Source organism: Phyllostomus discolor, chromosome 6, assembly GCF_004126475.2.
Source record: "Phyllostomus discolor isolate MPI-MPIP mPhyDis1 chromosome 6, mPhyDis1.pri.v3, whole genome shotgun sequence".
In the NCBI taxonomy this organism is placed as follows: Eukaryota; Metazoa; Chordata; class Mammalia; order Chiroptera; family Phyllostomidae; genus Phyllostomus; species Phyllostomus discolor.
The window spans coordinates 62,091,075-62,109,272 of NC_040908.2; the positions used below are offsets into that span (position 1 = coordinate 62,091,075).

The following is an 18,198-nucleotide window of genomic DNA, read 5'->3' on the forward strand; positions in this document are numbered from 1 at the left end:
AGAAACCTTTCCCTGTCTCTAAGCAACTAGAGGACCAAAAACCCCAGCTGGAAGAAGCCAGGACCCTGTGTTCCACATGCTTTTGCCCCAGAGCTGCCCACTGACCCTGGCAGCTAGAGAGGGCCCAGATCTAAAGTGCCAAGTTGTGCCAGCGATGACCGTAGCCAGGCCCCAAGATCAGACCTACCTTGGGAACAAGGTACTGCTGATCCGTGCAGGCCAGGACATAGGCCTCAGCCCGGCCCAGTTCACTCTGGGGGAAATGAGCGTTCATCTCATCTCCATCAAAGTCAGCGTTATAGGCCTTACAATTGGCATAGTGGAGCCGCAGGACTTTCTCTTCAGGCAGGATGCGGGCGTGGTGCGCCTGGATGGAAGGTCTGTGCAGGGTGGGCTGCCGGTTCAGCAGGAGGATGTCCCCGTTCTTCACGTGCCGGCACACCTGGGGGCAGAGTGCGGAACAGAGCAGTGAGCAGTGGCGACTTCAGCATCATTACTACCATTCCAAGAGCTGATCTCAGCCTGGCCTGGCCGAGTGTGGCTTCTGCCTGTCTCATGCTTTATTCAACTAAATAAAAGAGGAATTTTTAGTCTGAGGTAAAACTCTAAAAATCTTTGAGAAATAGGCACTAGTCCAGCATAGCCCCATTGAGGCTCTGGGCTCAGAGGTACAAGCAACAGACAAGGCTCCAGACCCGTCTTCTTCCGAGACACATAGGCTTCCCGGAGTCTTAAATCCCTCAGAGAATTAATTTAAAGAAAGAAATGAACACATGTGAAGAGAGCATATCTGCATGTATCATAAAACTCCTGAGCTTCAAAGGCTTTGGCAGACCTCCGGAATCTACCCAGCCCCTGACATTCATACGTGAGAATGTTACTCTAAGTACAAACTCCGCATTTTAGAGACACCTTGCCTAACTTCACGCAGCAGGGCCAGGAGTGGGACGCAGCATTCCTGACTCCCAATTCCAAGCCCTCTGGAAACATTTTATTATACTCAAAAAATTAATAAGAAGTTTAAATTGCCATAGTCTTTTGGGAAAGCAATTTGACAATAGATTCTAGAATATTTAAAACTCATTTCCTTTTGGCCTTTCAGAAGAAAAAGAGCACCAATCCAAGGTTATATGAACATTATGTTTATGTAGCACTGTTTAGAATGGCAAAAACTGAAAACAATCTGGCTGCCCCACAGAAGGGGCACAGGCAAATAAGTCATGGTATACACTATGAAATATTACTCAAGGTGAGAAGGCTGAGTTACACGTATACTAGTTCTTAAGTGATGGCAATAATGTATTCCAGTAAAAACAAGAAAAAAATCTAGGTGCCATCTATAGTGATAGAATGAGGCAATTTAACCTCACCCCCACCAAAAGCCAACCCAACTGTGTATGTGTTTATATACACAAGGGAAAAGGGTGCTTGGGTCCTCACCAAGCTGTGACTGTGTTCTCTGCGGCGGCAGGGGCACACAGGGAAGGTAAGACCCAGGTTATCATTACGTTACTACTGTCACCTTTATACATCTTAGTGTTGTCCATGTTACAAGTGTGTATTTTAAAAAGATCAACTATTTTTAAAGAAAGCAAGAACTACTACTGCACAAGTGATATGCTCATTGTGGGGGAAGAACAGAACAAATTTAAAAAGAATAAAAACCACAAGTAATTTCACCCCTTAAAGATAACCACCATTCATGCTTTTTCCATCACTGTTATGTCACTGGTCATGTCTCCTGACAGAACACCTCCCCCCACAAAGCTGACTTTAATATTAGGCTCATTAAGCCTTTTACTGGCCCTTATCTTACATTATATTAACTACCAGGCTTCCTCAATGAATATAAATACTACTTTAAAAAACAAATGCATAAAGGCAACTAATACGCCAACTAATCCGTACGCCCTCTGAGCAGCCCAGGGGAATCCAGGCGACTCAGTGAGAACTCTCCCAACCCTAGACTCCTCTCAATCCCAGCAGAGCCTTGGCTGGTGTGGCTCAGTAGATTGAATGCCAGCCTGTGGACCAAAGGGTTGCCACTTCGATTCCTGGTCAGGGCACATGCCTGGGTTGCAGGCCAGGTCCCCAGGTGGGGGTGTGGGAGAGGCATCTGGTCAATGTTTCTCTTGCATATCAATGTCTCTCTCCCTTTCTCCCTCCCTTCCCCTCTGTAAAGAAAAAGTCCCAGCAGATAACACACTGGGGCAACAAAAATAATACAAGGCTAGTGTATTCTTATATTGTCCACATTTACGAAGCTGCATCCAAAAGAAAGGAGAAGCTAGAGGTTACCAAAAGATGCTCTCCACCTCCCTCCCCCAATTCCTACTCATCTGGGCTGGAAGTTTCTTCCTGCTCCGGACAGCAGAGAACAAAGCCCTCACATTCGAAAAGGCAGGCCCAAAAAGCACCTGTCAGTCAGTCTCTCTGCTCCCTGAGGAATCCAAACCTCTGTCTCCCTGTCCCCACAGCCATGTTTCCAGGGAGACCTGGATTCTGAGGATTCCCATAAGCATCTGCCCCAAGCATGTCACGGAGCCTGGGCTGACTTGTTTCTTTAGGCTCTCAGAGGAGAAACAGCCAGTCCTGTGGCCCAGGCTCCACACCCCTGGCTGGGCCTCGGCTCACAAATTCAACACCTCCTCCAGTATAAGCAAACCCCACAGCTGGGAAGGCACACAGGCCAGACTTGCAGGCATGGGCCAATCCAAACAGAAACCCTGGAGCACAGGGTATTCCCCTCGCCAACCCAAACCTGAGGTCCTTCCTTTCTCTTGTCTCTAAATAAATACTGCAGTGAAAATTAGTATGCCCCAGTGCCCGGGTCAGAGTTTTCAGAAGCAGATCCAGAGCCAAAATCAGCTTCTGGCAGACTACTGGGCCAAGGAATTTGACTCAGCCATGCTGGCCACTTCCTCTTCCAGTTACAAGGCCCACAGGAAGGAGCAGAGATCTCACACCTCCCAGGAACCAGGCCTTTCAGTCATTCTTTCCTGCTGTCTTAACCCTTCCCACCCTCACCTGGACCTCACACTTCACCCAGCCCTTTAGCCTGCTCCTGACCTACATACCACGTCACTGACCAGAGTCCTTACAAACTACAAATACATAGTAAATGCCTGCATATTTGATGAAATGTGTATGTACCATATATAACATTATTGAGATGTTTGGAGAATAAAAATAATCATCCTGAGTCCCCAGGTCCTGATGTGAAAATACCTTTCTTTTAAAAAGTCCCTTCCTGCTTTTGCTCCTGGGTTACATCATCAGGTATAATGTGGTCCCTCATGCCTCAGAGCCTCCTGAACCTCAACCTGGACTCACCCATCCATGGGGGTTTCTTGAGTGGTGAGCAGAACACCCTGCCCTCATCCTCATGGGATTTAGGAACTCAATTTGGGATGGGCAGACTGAAGTCGGAAGGCAAGCCTCCTGTTTTTGTAAACAGTTTTTTTGAGAACATAGCCCTGCCCATTTGTTTCTGTGCAGAGACTGTGTGGCTCCCAACATCTGAAGTATTTACTACCTGGTCCTTTGCTGAAAAAGTTTGTGGAACCCTGCCCTAGAACGAGGACCTTGCTGAAACCTAAAGGGTTAGCAGGAGTCAGCCGGGGAGTGTAGGGGGGGCAAAGTGTCTCAGCAGGAGAAAACAACCACAAGGCCTGAAGGGGGAAAGAGCCCTGCATCATCGACAGGGACAGCTGGAGTGTGAAGGGCAGCAGGGGTGAGGCCAGAGGAGGAAGCAGGGACGGTGTGCTCAGGGTCTGAGCTTCAGTAGGGAGACAAGCAACGGGGCTCCCCTCACACAACCCCACTGCTGCTCAGACGTCATTTCAGTCACTTTCCAGGAACAGACCAACATGCGGCAGCAAGGCCTCCCTGAGATCCCGTCCCACTCACCTCTGACCCTGTGGATGTAACTGAGGCCATGAGAAGTTCTCTTGTGCAGCTGCCTCATCCTCACACCCCAATAAATGTCAACCCCCCCACATCCTGCTACTTTTTTGGTCAAAGGCCCTAACTAAACTACTGCCCTCGAGTGGCTCTGAAACCTGGCTCCTTCCCGTTGTTCAGACAGCTTTCCTGGGTCACAGGTGACTGTCACTGCTGTGTCTGCTCTCTCTTTCCTCACTCTTCTTAAGATTCACATTTAACTCCACAAATATCTAACAAGTACCCCCAGGAGACAGGAAGACAGCCAGGGGCTGGTCCCGACCTGGAAGAACCCCTCAGCCCTACGAGGGAGGACGGACGGATGGACGCCAACAGCGAACGAGCGAGCCTGGAGCTACCATTCTCTTCTCCCTCCACGTCCCGGGGCTCAGCTTACCTTCCTCCCCCGGGTTCTCTCCCCAAGGTACTTCGTGGTCGAAGAGTCGAACGTCCTGACAATTTCCTGTCTTAACTCTGTGGCCCCGATCTAAGTTCCACCTTTCGACCTTCCACAGAAGGTGGGCCCTTAGATTCTCCACCATCACTCTGATTCACAAGGGCCCAGACAGGTGCCTTCTTCCAGGGCTCCCCCATCCCCTGTTTTGTAAACCACAGCTGCCTTTTTACCTGTTCTCCCTTCTACCTCCCTGACCCCCCCATCTACCTCAAGTCCCTGCTCTCACTCTGGAACCTTCCCTACTTTCACACCCAGCTCCCCTGCCTCCAGATGTCTCCAAAGCCTCCCTGCCGTGCTGCCCTCACACTTCTTTCCTCTCGTGGACACACATGTGAAGTCGAGGACCTCCACGGCTGTTCCCCAGTGTGTCTGCTATAGCACTCCACGGTGGGTCACACGTTTAGAGTCTCATTCCCTGGTGGTGACACTGTAATTCCAGGGTGGCAGGATCTTGTTCAAGGTGACTGTCAAGGTGCAGTGCGCAGCAGGTAGTGGGCCCTCATGCAGGACTGCTGGACCCCACTCTGCTTTCCTGTCTCAATTTTTCTCTCAAAATTTCCTACTGAGACTGTTTCACGTGTTCCACTTGAGGTCACTCTAAGTTAAAAGACGTACACCTTAACTTCTCTTGCAGCTCTCACACAGCTCCTAGTAAGACCAGGCACTTAAGGGAGGCAGAATAACCTGTGAGCCTAAACATAAATCTGACTACACTAGTAGAAAAAGAAGTAGGTGATCTGTCCTGCTTCTGCATGTGTCCCCTCCAACCAAAGCAGAAACCACGTGGAGTGTCTGCTCTACCTCGGGGCACTGCAAGCGGAGAGGAAGCAAGACTGCAGGCTGTGGTGGAAACCAGCGGTGCCGCAACAAGGCCAAGAGAGCTTCCTTTTCCTCTGTTTCTCCTCCGAAGTTCATCCACAGCTGAGGTAGCAGCGATGCTCAGACCCGCTGCTAAAGACCCACCAAGCCACTGGGTCTAGCCGCGTCAGAAGGCAAGGAGAGACCTCACAAATGTGCAAACAAGTGATTAAAACGCAGTCAGTCAGTCCCTGACTCTGGGCCATCAGTCAGAAAGTAAACCAAATTAAATCTATTTCACTCCCAACAACTTCTGCCATGACCACCTGGTTAAGAGGTCATTTGCTACTGCCTTCTGGCAAAATGACTATTATCTGACAAAGACACAAACACTATCATGCACCGATTTCACACTCTCAGCTGACATTTCTAAATGGTCACGTACTCTTGCCAGTGGAGTCCGAATAAAGCTCAGGATCTCATAACACAGTAGTGTACGTGAGTACTAGCCATTGCCTGAGATTGAAGCAGCAGATGAAACCTGTGATAACTATCACTGCCACAGAACAGAGTACTTCCTTCCTTTGGGGCAATTCTCAAACTTCAGCAGGCAGAGGAACCCTCCAGAGAGCTGTTAAAACATGAACCCCTGGGCCCCATTCCCATAGCGTCTAATTTGGTAGCCAGGGGGAGGGGTGGAGGAGGCTGAATGTGTATTTCTCACAAGCTCTAGGAATGTTGCTGCTGATCTGAGGGACCACCTCTGTGTAGCCCTGGTCAAGGACAGCCAGTTCTCCAGCCCCAGGACCACAAAGGAGTTACCACTAAAGGGCCTTCCTCGAGCCCCAGAAGTGTGCCCAACACTGTGCTGCATGGCGGGAGACAGGCAAATGAAGCTTTAATGATGGTGTCGAGGCCCAGGAACTCTGGCCCCAGCTGGGGAGATAAAGTGAGCACCGTGAAGCCCCTGAGGAACACCCACTTGTGGGAGAAGCTTTATCCTGAGGAAGCAAAAACTGCCCACACAGCATTCCCGCCACAGCACTCACAGGAGCCACAACCAATGGCTGGCAGTCACTGATTAAACCTGCCCACTACTCACAATTTTTGTCCCCTGGGGCTTTGGTGCCCCCGTGGCCGGCGTCAGGAGCTGTTTGGCCACGGCTTCCCGTTGGGTGAGGTCCACAGGGCTCAAGGCTGTGCGACTGCCGTCCTCGTTGATGACCATGGAGGCTCCCGGGTGCACGTTGGGGCCATTGATGACTGCCTGCCTCAACTCCTGAACGTTCCAGGGGGTAACTGGCTGAGGGTAGGTCAGTTTTGTGGCAAACACCTGAAAGCAAGGAATGGATATAAAAATTCAGGGAGGGCAGAAAAAGGTTCATGGAACCAAAATCTAACTCAATAAGCTGTCTGACTTTTCCCCAAAGATGTGGAGGTTCTGTCTCAGCCAAAAAGTTTCTTTAGGAAGCAAAGCACCATCCTGCCTAACTTCCCCATTGAGCCATTTTTCCACATTCAAGGCCTTAAGGGAACAGAGACTGGGCCTCCTGTTTCGGCAGTCCATCTGAAGAGAATGATATGCGTACTGCAGTTTATGCATCAGATTTTTTTTTAACCCATTCTAAAACTTCACCAGTTCCTCATCTGCCAAAAAGTTCATGGGCCCCGAAGGAAGCACAGAATGGGACACCAGCCTGAGAGAGGTGGCAAATGCCTGCCCTCAAGTACCACTTCACTGCAGGAGACATCACTAACTGACCGTGGCCCTTGCCCTCAGTCCAGACACAGCATTAGCCACCACAGTCAAGGTGGTACCTGAAACCGATTCGGCCTCCTGAGACACGAGAAAACGCAGCGCCCCATTGAACACTAGACCTACAATATGCCACTCTAAAAACAAGTTCCCTGGTTAAGTTTCTGAGCTGATTATAAACTCTTTGATACTTCTAAAAATGCACATAAATATATCCAAGTCCAAAAAGTCCTATGTAAAGGACCTTGCTGAATTTTGTCCAGTGCTCTGCTCCAGCAGCACTTTGAGAGAGGCCTCCTTGCCACCGCACTGACCACTACCCGAGTGTTTGCGTCCCTGTGTATTTGTTTGTATGTCTCCACCACTGGAGCGTAAGCTTCACGGGGGACACTCCAGTCTATGTGGTTCACTGCTGAGTCTCTAGCTTATTCTGCAAACATATCTTACCTCCTTTGCTACCATGACACCTCTTCACAGGGCTCTACGGGAAGGATGTACCACAAAGGACCAAGGGGCAGTTTCACAGGCTCTGCTCCTCATGGCCATCCAGTGAGCAAAAGCCCCAGCCACCATGGCCCTGACGCCTGGGCAGGTTGGAGGTGGGCCGAGGGGTGACCTCAGAGTCCCCCTCAGGGGGCAAGCCATTACCAAACGAACCCAGATCCAATCCAAGAAGAGAGGCCCAGCACCTCTCAAGTTGGAAAAAGGAGGCAGCACTAACAGTCTCTCCCAAAGCCGAGGACACTTGAGGGAGCAGGAGGCCAAAACCAACCGGGGTACCCCCTGCCCTCTGTCCAGAAAAAGCAACACACAGGTCAAGGGCCTCTCTTCTCAGGGTATCAGATTCATGAATACCACCACTGGCTTCACAATGCTGTTCCCTGCTACTTGCCCCAGCTTCTGGATGCAAAGACCTATGGTTCCCAGGAGGTGGTGGGCACGGACTGAGTGTTCTCTGACTCCTCTCCCCTTGTTTGTCATAACTTTGCCGAGTGTGCCCGAGAGAAAGGAGGCAGTGGGCACAAGGAGGCCATCAAAAGAGCTGAGCTCTGCTCATTCCTAGCACCCCCCCGAGAGTAGCAGGGGGAGTAGTGCATAAGGAAATGAGACTCCACAGAAGGAATTAAACCATCTTCATATCACTGACCTCAAGGACAATTAAGGAGGAAGCCAATTAAAGGGCTGCTGCTAAGGAGCACCACAGCTTGAATTAGTGGGGAAGTGAAAAACAAAGCTGAATCCCCAAGGAAACACTAATGGGTGGCTGCGGCGAACTGCTTACCCAGAGGAACCAAGAGGATGGAAGATATACACACTTCCTCTCTGGCAGCTCTCTTTCCTTCCTCTCCCTGGCAACCAAGGGTACACACTTCTGACTCATGATACCAGGCAAGTACAGGGGATGGAAATCCCTCTTTCCCTCTGGCTCATCTTTCATGTAGCCACTTTGTCTAGGAAGGTGTAAAGACTAGGCTAAAACAGGCAGAAGGAAGACATGCAAGCAGGGACATGAACACCTGGCAGTCAGTGCCCAGGTGGCCCAGGAAATGGGTTTTCCTCAGAGGTAGAAGGTGTCTGCAGACCTGGTAAGGAGTGAGAGCAATGCCATCACACAGCCTCACATCCCTGCCCAATGACTTCACCAGGAAGACAGAGATGCTGTCCCCACCCAAGTCACCACAGTCTGCCAGACGCTTCTCTGCAGCCCTCGACACTCCCATCTGCTGCCCAAGAGGAGGGGCACCTCCGCACGCACCATGGGGATTCCAATTTCGTTGGTGTTGATGTACATGTCTGGGCAGATGACGGAGCGGGCCGCGTAGTCTACTCGCTTTCCCATCATGTGCTTTCGGAATAAGCCCTCCTTCTTCTCTAGGATCTTATGGGGGGAGGAAAATCCAAATAAAGCATTAAAAAAATCAAGTGTTTTTATTATCCTTTTTCAGTATAAATGTTTATTATTTAACCCCTTCAGCTAGCAATGGGGATCCAACTTACTGCTCACCTGTCTAATGCCAGGGTACTTTTCCACCATTAATTTGTCCATCTCGCTATCAAACACAATATTGACGTGGCTCTGTAGGCGAATCCAAATGTTGTACAGTTTGTCCGTGAGGGACTGGCCTGGGAGCATACTCAAAAAGGATCGGTCCATCACAATCGAAGAGTCTTTTTCCTGGGAAGGCAACCAAGAAAACAGGCATGATGGGAAAAACCTCAAAAAAGCCAGCCTTGGTTTCCTCTTTCTTACTCGAGAGTCAATGTACATCAACAGAACATCAAGCCCAATGTGTATCTCCCAGCCCACCTCTTTCTAGTAATAAAATGAATTCAAATTGATAAGCAGGCTTCTTTCTTCTCTTTTGCACCAACACACATTTATCTCCCCGTTTCTGTGTGTCAGGAATCTGGGCACAGCTTCACTGGCTCTCTGCTTCCGAGTGTTTCCCAGGCTGTGATGGAGTCAGCCAGTGTCAGGTTGTCATCTGAAGGTTCACTGGGGAGGGATCTAACTCTAACCTGACATGGCTGTTGGAAGAATTCAGTTTCTTGGCTGCCAGACTGACAGCCTCGCTTCCTAGGTGGCTGTTGGCCAGGGACCACCTTCAATTATTCGCCACATGCTTCTCCACCATGGGAGCCTGTTTCACCAAACTGCTTGCAGCAGTTGCTGAAGTCCCTTAACATCTAATTTTTAAGACAACCTTAGAAATTCTTCCCATATCCATCCCGTTTTGATAAAACTCTGCTATCCTGCAGATAACAGATTCTCAAAAGGAGTTTTAGCTTTATTTATGGTCTTAGAAAACCCTGATTCAAAGCACTCACAAAAATGCAGGTGAAAAGTTTCTTAGAAGGAAAAAATGTTTGCCATATGATTTTATACGTCACCAATTAGGATACGGATCTGCAACTGGGATAAGCAGAGTAACTGACTGATCTCCCAGCTTCATTGGAATATTTAACCAACCTTTTTCTGTCCCTGACTCTGCCTCCTTCTTGTCACCCTCCACCTGCCCAGGAGACAGGCCCTGAGGTGTAAAGCTGCTTTAGAGCACCACCTACTGACACTCAACAGCTACTGACTGGCCCCATCTGGCTGGGTATGACGCAGGAGACAGACAGATGGTCCCATGTCCCTCGGTGTGGGTCACATGACAGAAAACCTCTCAGTGCATTGGAGGAGGGAAGAGGATGGGTGGGAGAAGATCCAATAAATGAGAATGTGGGAACCCATTAGTGATGAAGCAGGTGTGACCTTAATTGAGGAATAGAGGGTTGTCTTTAGTTATAGGGAGGGCTGATGTATTTTCTGCTCTGGTGGATGCAGGGACAGATGATCACCTGTGTGATGAACAGGGCCCTTGTTAGCCTAACTCACTGGTATGGCACTTCCTGACTCAGGACCACGTGATTACTTATGAAATGAGAGACTGTCTTACTGGGTATCCTCAGTGCCTAGAACAGTGCCTGGCCCATGCCAGGCACTCACGACCCGTGAGAGCACTGCCATGGGAATGGAATGTGGGAAGCAAGTTGGAGAACAGATATAAGCATTTCCTATTAATCAGATGGAAAGAGGGCACAGTGACTTCAGGTAACAAGGACCTTGGGAATTAGAGAGGACACTGTTTACTTCTTCAGAGACTAGGATCTGAGAATGTCAGATTTCTTACACTGAGGACTTTTAAAAGCACACCTATGCTGCAGATCAGAAAACTTAAGCAAAATCAAAGAAAGCCCCAAGCAGAAAGGCTGAGGAAGCCAGTGTGAGTGTCCATGACAAATAGTTGCGACACCTGGTGATGGGCCGAGTTCACAGCAGCACTCTCTCTGCAGCTAGAAGGGAGCCTGAGAGCCCAGTCCACTCAAGTCTGAGAAAACCCTTCCTATTTGCATCCGGGGAGTGAGCATCTGAGAGCTGGAAAGACCCTGGTGACCTCAGCAAGCCTTCTTTATACCCACTGAAGACCTGGTATGCTGAAGGGGCTCCAGAAATGTTTGCTGAAATGGGAAAACTAAGTTCAGGTTCACCATTTACTAGAGAAAGCTGAAGCCCCAAACCTAACAGTCCTACTCTGGGAAATTCCTAGAATCTACAAAACTGCCTTCCTGACCCCCATGCTGGAGATTTTAATGAGCCAAAAACAGAGCTGGGTGACTCAGGATCTAGTACTGTAACCTGGAAGGAATACTCTTAGAGCCCAAGGGGAGCGAACTCTTCTTTCTAGAGTTGCCAAAGGCAGGTGGTCCAGAACAGCCCGTAAAAATCTCATGACAAACCATACCCATATAATAGTAGCGATGAGCCCACAAAACTAAAGCAACTCATCCAGGGTCACTGGTGTAAACCTAAGCCTCAGTGCTCAGACCATGCTTTCTTCCTGACATTACCTGAGTTTCCCCCAACTGACAGCCCACATGCAGCTGCACACATTCCCGATCAGCGTCTCCCAGCACCCACAGCATGCTGCACCTACTGCAGGGAGTTAGGACTAAGCATGTACATTAATGGCATCAGCTCCAAGACAGCACTGACCTACCTCATCTGCTGCAGGTGCTGTCACCTCACATGGCAGCTCCTGTTCTTGGGCCATTAATGCCAGAAGCTTTCGGATCAGAACCACGTCCTTCATGACAGCCTGCAAGTTGACTGTCTGGCCATTGGTAAACATCTGGTCCCCCAGGCGATTGACAGGGCGATACCTGCAGGGGACACATGGAATCAGCGACTGTACAGTGTGGGTGCTGGGTCGTGTTTTTCAGCCTCTCTCCCTTCCTTACTAGAAGCAACCCAAACCCCACCACATTCAAAAGACAACCAACATTTCCACCACATTCAGGACAAATGAGAGGAAAATATTCCCACCACCCACAACCTGGGAGCAGAACTGCCGCTCTCTTTCTCAGTGCCCTTCGTCCTTCCATCTCTCCCAGACGTCATTATTCAGTTACTCAATATGCCTTCTCAGGTGAAACAAAGTCAATTAAACAGCATTACCTTGAGGGTGGCACCACCAAGAAATCCAGAAAGAACAAAGTAGGATTGAATCCAGACTCCATGCCAACCTCTTCCAGTCCCGAAAAAAGGAAACTCAGAAAGAATCCTGTGTTTAAAGTGAACCAAAAAGATTATTTAAATGGATGTTAGAGCATGAATGGATAAAACATTTTAGTAATGAAAAAACAATACCAGGATATAGGACAATATAGAGAATGAGATCAGAGTTTTCTTTATAAACATGAGGAAACCATGCTGCTCAGTGTTGACGGCCTGCACACGGCGAGTGTAAGGGTGGTGGGTACCGCAGGGACGCCAGGGTGGGAAACAGAAGCCGTCACTCGTTTCAGACTCACACACACACAGGTACACAGTCACTTTGGTATTTATAAAACATGTATTTGCAATATGCAAAGAAGAAAAATCAAACCAAAAAATTTAAGTTTGTCTTCTTAAAAAAATGAAAACCCTCCACACTGATGCTACCAAGAGGAATGGACAAAACCCGTTAGGGCCTGCCGCATACACAGCCATGCTACCTTGAGTGCTGTTTTTTTTTCCCGGACATAACTCATACCTTCAGCAACATTTTCACTTTTTAAAATATATTTGATCAATTACACTATTATAGTTGTCCCAACTGTTCCCTCACCACCCTCTACCCAGCAACCCCCATTCCCTCTGGTGATCCCCCCACTTAGTTCATGCCCATGGGTCATGCATTAAGTTCTTTGGCTGCTCCATTTCCTATACTGTACTGTACACCCCCATGGCTATTCTGTACCTACCTATTTGTGCTCCTAAATTTTTGCATCTTTCCCCCCATGCTCCCCCATGCCCCTACCAACCATTAACCCTCCAAATGATGTCTCCATTTTAATAATTTAATAATTCTGTTTCTGTTCTGCTGGTTTGCTTAGTTTTTTATATTCAATTGATGACAGTTGTGAATTTATTGCTATTTAATGTTCATAGTTTTGATATTCTTTTTCTTAAATAAGTCCCTTCAACATTTCATGTAATAATGGCTTGATGATGATGAATTCCTTTATGTTTTTTAGGCAATACCTTGTCTAGGAAGCATTTTATCTGCTCTTCAATTCTAAATGATAGTTTTGCTGGATAGAGTAATCTAGATCGTAATTTCTTGCTTTTTATCACTTTGATTACTTATTGCCAGGCCCTTCTAGCCTGCAAAGTTTCTTTTGAGAAATCAGCTGACAGTCTTCTGAAAACTCCATTGTAGGTAACTCTCCTTTCCTCTTGCTGCTTTTAAGATTCTCTCTTTATCTTTAACCTTTGGCATTTTAAATTACGATGTGTCTTGGTGTGGTCCTCTTCATGTCCATCTTGTTTGGGACTCTCTGCTTCCTAAACTTGTATGTCTATTTTCTTCAACAAATTAGGAAAGTTTTTTTTCATTATTTTTTCAAATAAGTTTTCAATTTCTTGCTATTTCTCTTCTTCTGGCACCCCTATGATGTGAATGTTGGTATGTCTGATGTTGTCCAGAGGCTTCTTAACCTATCCTTGTTTTTTTTAAATTCTTTTTTCTTGTTCTGATTGAATTTTGTTTTTTTCCTCATGTTGATGTGATTCTCGGCTTTAATCACTCCACTGTTGATTCTCTGTAGATTTTCTTTATTTCACTTAGTGTAACTTTCATTTCTGCCTAGTCTTTTTTATGCCATTGAAGTATTCAATTACTTCCCTGACCATCCATAAAACCAGTGTTTTGAACTCTGCATCTGATAAGAGTGCTTATCTCCATTTTATTTAGTTCTTTTTCTGGAGTTTTATTCTGTTCTTTCATTTGGGCCATGTTTTTTTGTCTCTTCATTTTGGCAGCCTCCCTGTGTTTGTTTCTACGTATTATGCAGAGCTACTCTGACTCCCTGTTTTAGCAGCATAGCCTATTATAGAAAAGAGCACCCATAAATTGGATGGGGCAGAGTCTTAGGTAATCACCAGGGCAGGGAAACCTGTGTGAACCGGGTTGATGGAGTCTCAGATATGGTGCTGCCACTCTGTGGCTCTGTGTGGGAGAGCTCAGAAAAGAGACAATGACTGCTGCCTGGTGTCTGGAATTTTGTCTGGGAGGAAGCTGTCCCCTGGCACTTGCCCTGGTGCCAGACACTGCATTTTCTCTTAGTATGCCATTGATGCCCTTCCAGCTGCTGCCCAAGTCCTGGAGCCCAAAGGAAGTGAGTCTGTGTAAGTCCAAAGACCACTGTGGACCCTTTAAGAGGAGATGCCTGGGAATCCCACGGTTTCTTCCACTGTCCCAACCCCCACTGGTTTAATAGCCAGAAGCTATGGGGACTTGTCTTCCTGGCACTGGAACCCTGGGCTGGGTGGTTTAGTGTGGGGCTGGGATCCCTTGCTCCTGAGGTATCCTTCCTGATTTTTATCCTCCACATGTGGGTGTGGGATCAACCATTCTGTATCTCTGCCCCTTCTACTGTCTAGACTAATGTGACTTCTTTGATTCCTTGGTTGTCAGACTTTTATACAGCTCCATTTTCTGACAATTCTGGGTGATGGTTGTTTTTTAATTTAGCTGTAATTTTTGCTGTGGATGTGAGAGAAGGCGAGCCATGTTTATCTCTGCCTCCACCTTTCCTGGAATAATATCTGCATTTTTAAGGGTTTATCCTTACTCGATGGTTACATCCAGTATTCCAGAACACACTCTCAGAGGGTGGGTAACATGAGGGTTTACATGTTCTGCATAGGTTTTTTTATACACTCAAAAGGGAATGAAAATTCGCCTTTTTGTAGGGAATTAAAATGTAAAAATCTAACTAAAAATATATTTTAGAGTTTTAGATTCATGGAAGGAATCGCCACAGAAACCTTCATGGTTAAAGATGTAAGACCTTCTCCAGTCTATAATGCATCAATGACAATGGACCCTGAAGCCTGACCCAAACCTAAGAATTGATTTCAAGAAAAATCTACAATAATCACATTCGGAAAACAAAAATAAGGCAGGGTAAATGAGTTCAGAAAACTAAAGCCAGAAGACAAAGGGTAGTTTCTTTAGGTTGGTACAGCACCTTCATTCTTCCAAAGGGCGCTAAGATGTTCCCGTGCACTGGTGGGTGTCAGGTACCCCCGCTTTCCCATCTGCGCCTCCTCAATTCCTGCAGCAGAGGAGGGGAGCGAAAGCAAAAACAATTAAAACAATTAAAAAACTCAATTACAGGCACTCCTTCCTTAATGGGATTTATCAATTCTTCCTCCCCACCCTGCCAAGCCTGCAATTTGATCACAAATAGCAAACCCTGGGATAGCATATTCTCAGCTCTTAATATCCTCCCCCCTTAATCTAATTTCTTAAATCAAGAAAACAATAAAACTATGGATAAAATCAATACAGCAAAGGAAAAAAAATCACACACCATGCCATTACGTTACATTTTATCACTATTATATGTTCTTTTCCAGTTCTTCGGTTTAAACAGTGTTAGATCATTGCATAATGTTAATTGTGGGTTTCCTCTGTATCCTACTTTGCTTAATGTCCTTGGTGAGCATTTCAACATGTTATCACACAGCTTTTGTCAGGCCGTCAAGTTTAATGACTGCATGACATTCTGCTGAGAGAATGTTCTTCTGAGTGATTTAACCATATTCTTATAACTGAATGCGTGCATCAAACCCAGTGTTTTACTATTATAAGTAACATTAAAATTTAAAAAAATTTATGTGCACATGGCTTTTACAAGAAAGGTTCACAGAAAAAAAATGATAGATAAATAAGTATGAATATTTTATAGGTAAATGTATATTCAATTTCTTCTTACATATTTCACACTGATGTGTAAGAGGTAGACTGATTTTGGTTTCTCAGATCAAGTAAGATCACGCTGGGTACCATCAGCTATACCCAGGGTCAGTCGGCAAGTCTGACCTGGGGCTGCCATGCAGCAGGTCTGGCTCCAGGCACTTAGAGGGTTAACAAAAACTTAAGTAATGTGACCCCTAGGTCAAAACTATCAACCTCTTCTAGAACACCTTCATGGAAATTAAATATTGCTCAATTTCCCCCTTATATGTACTTATCAGGGCAGGAGCTCCATCTAGTCTGTGTTCCTAGCACCTGACACAATGCCTAAGACATTGTGTCAGATACTAAATAGTCACTGGCTTGAATACACATGTTCAAAATATCCTAAGATTATCTATACTTAAAAACCTCATTCTTTTGCTTTTTTTCTGTAGTTGTAAAGTCCATCTTCATTCCATCTCCAATTCTCCAATTAGTTTCTTTAGCATCTGCAGAGATATCTTATCACAAGTCCTTACAGAAATCTGTAACTTGGATAACAATATATGCATCATAATTTAGTTAACTATTCTCTACTAATAGGCATTTAAGTCATTTCTAATTTTAAACTATTTAAAATTGTGGGTATCCTTAAGACAAAGTCATAGAAGCAGAATTGCTAGGTTAAGGAGTCTACACATTTAACATTTTGGTTCCTATAAAAGGAAAACATTTCAATCAGTTAATGTAACTGAAGGAAGTGGGAGTGTGAAATAAAAAGAGGATTTAACCTTCAGGAACACCCAAAGCCTTGCAGGTTGAGAAGGAAAAAAAAAAGACCCCATTGCCCTGGCCAGTGATACTCAGTTGGTTGGCAGGTAGCCCTGTAGACTGAAAGGTCACAGGTTCGACTCCCAGGCGGGGCACACACCCAGGTTGCAGGTTCAATCCTCAATTGGGACACACAAGAAAAGGCAAACAATCCATATTTCTCTCTCTCTAAAGCAATGGGAAAATGCCCTCGGGTGACAATTAAAAAACAAACAAACAAACAAAAAAACCCCATTAACCTAAAGAACAACTTGTGGGCATTTCTTGAAACAACTACCTGAGCTTATTTTCCCACGAAAACAGGCTTGAAGGGATGAGGAAGATCAGCTGAGGCTGACAGTACTCCCCAGCTCCTTTCCCAGACCTGTCAGGATGTGAAGTGTCTCCCTCACAGTTTAACCACCACGAAGACAGACTGCAATGGTTCAATTATGGGGTTTGAGTCAGACCACACCTGCAGGAAGCCACCTCGAATGGGATGCACCCCTCCTAACAGGACACTTTTGCAGCCTGCCAAGATGACATCTGCTTGGATGGGAGTTCAGAACATCCCTCACGTGTGTTTCACTCGGCTCTGAGAGCTGCTATGGGCTAAAGGGGGACGGAAGGTCAAACACCAAGGGGAAGACTGGATCAGAGTACATAGAGTGTCTTGGCTCTAGGAATTCTCATTAACATGCTAGTGTGCACTGTGGGGCTCGAGGAGCCCTCTGGGCTATAAGTAGCATTTCATAAGCTTATGGCTCCCTCCATGAGATGACCTGTTTGTGGACACAGCTGAGGCACAGTCACTGCTGGGCTCCCTTTGGCACCGGGGATGTGGCCAGACCCTAGCTCATAATGCTCACCTGACTCCACATCACCCGCTCCCTGGTATCACTAACCTATGACTCTGGTACCCTCCTCTGGGAGTGGAGGCCACGTGGTCAGGTTTCTGCCTTGGCACTGTGCTTGGCCACGATCAGGTTTCTTAGCATGAGGCTGAGTCCCCCAAAAGTAAATGCTTGTTAATACTAAAGACCCAGTCCTAGAAACATGGAGGACAACTGTTGATTCTAATGCAGATCTTTGGTTGGCATCGTCATATTCTCTGGTTGTCATGAGATTACTTCAATAAAATGGACTTGACAAAGACATTGAGAGGTTACTTAACTGCTAGATATTTGCCCCAATGAAATAGCTATCTTCTAGAATTCTGACCATCTTTGTTCTTAACCTGTGAACATTTTCTAAAGTACCCTAAGAGGAAGAGAGCAGCAGTTTCCAACCTGAAAAACTGTGTTAAGGACTATTTATTGGTAAGTGCAGAAAACCCTACCCTGTGGTTAACTATAAATCATTCAACAAAATTAAACAGGCTTTTTAAATGCAGTGTGGCCTCCTGGATTGATCTTGGAATATAAAAAGAACATTACTGGAAAAATTCAAATAAGGTCTATGGTTCCATCAACAGTATGTACCAATGTTAATTTCTTAGTGTTCCATGGTGCGCAAGTGCACCATGGTGATCTAAGATGTTACAGTAAGGCAAACTGAATAAGGAATACATGGGGAATTTTTTTAAAAAGGAACATATAGGAACTGTGTGTACTATCTTTGCAACCCTTCTATAAATCTACAATTAGTCTAAAGTAAAAAGG

The 18,198-nt window shown here is 46.4% G+C and overlaps 1 protein-coding gene across 1 annotated transcript in view; it reads right to left on the reverse strand.

Annotated features, from left to right (window-relative positions):
* POLR1A (RNA polymerase I subunit A) overlaps nucleotides 1-18,198 on the reverse strand; it is an 88,059-nt gene that overhangs the window by 54,627 nt on the left and 15,234 nt on the right. The window contains 7 exon segments of the mRNA XM_028515349.2: nucleotides 188-442; nucleotides 6,300-6,530; nucleotides 8,710-8,832; nucleotides 8,959-9,129; nucleotides 11,498-11,660; nucleotides 11,956-12,061; nucleotides 15,015-15,101. Of these exon segments, the coding sequence (XP_028371150.1) occupies nucleotides 188-442; nucleotides 6,300-6,530; nucleotides 8,710-8,832; nucleotides 8,959-9,129; nucleotides 11,498-11,660; nucleotides 11,956-12,061; nucleotides 15,015-15,101 (1,136 nt within the window).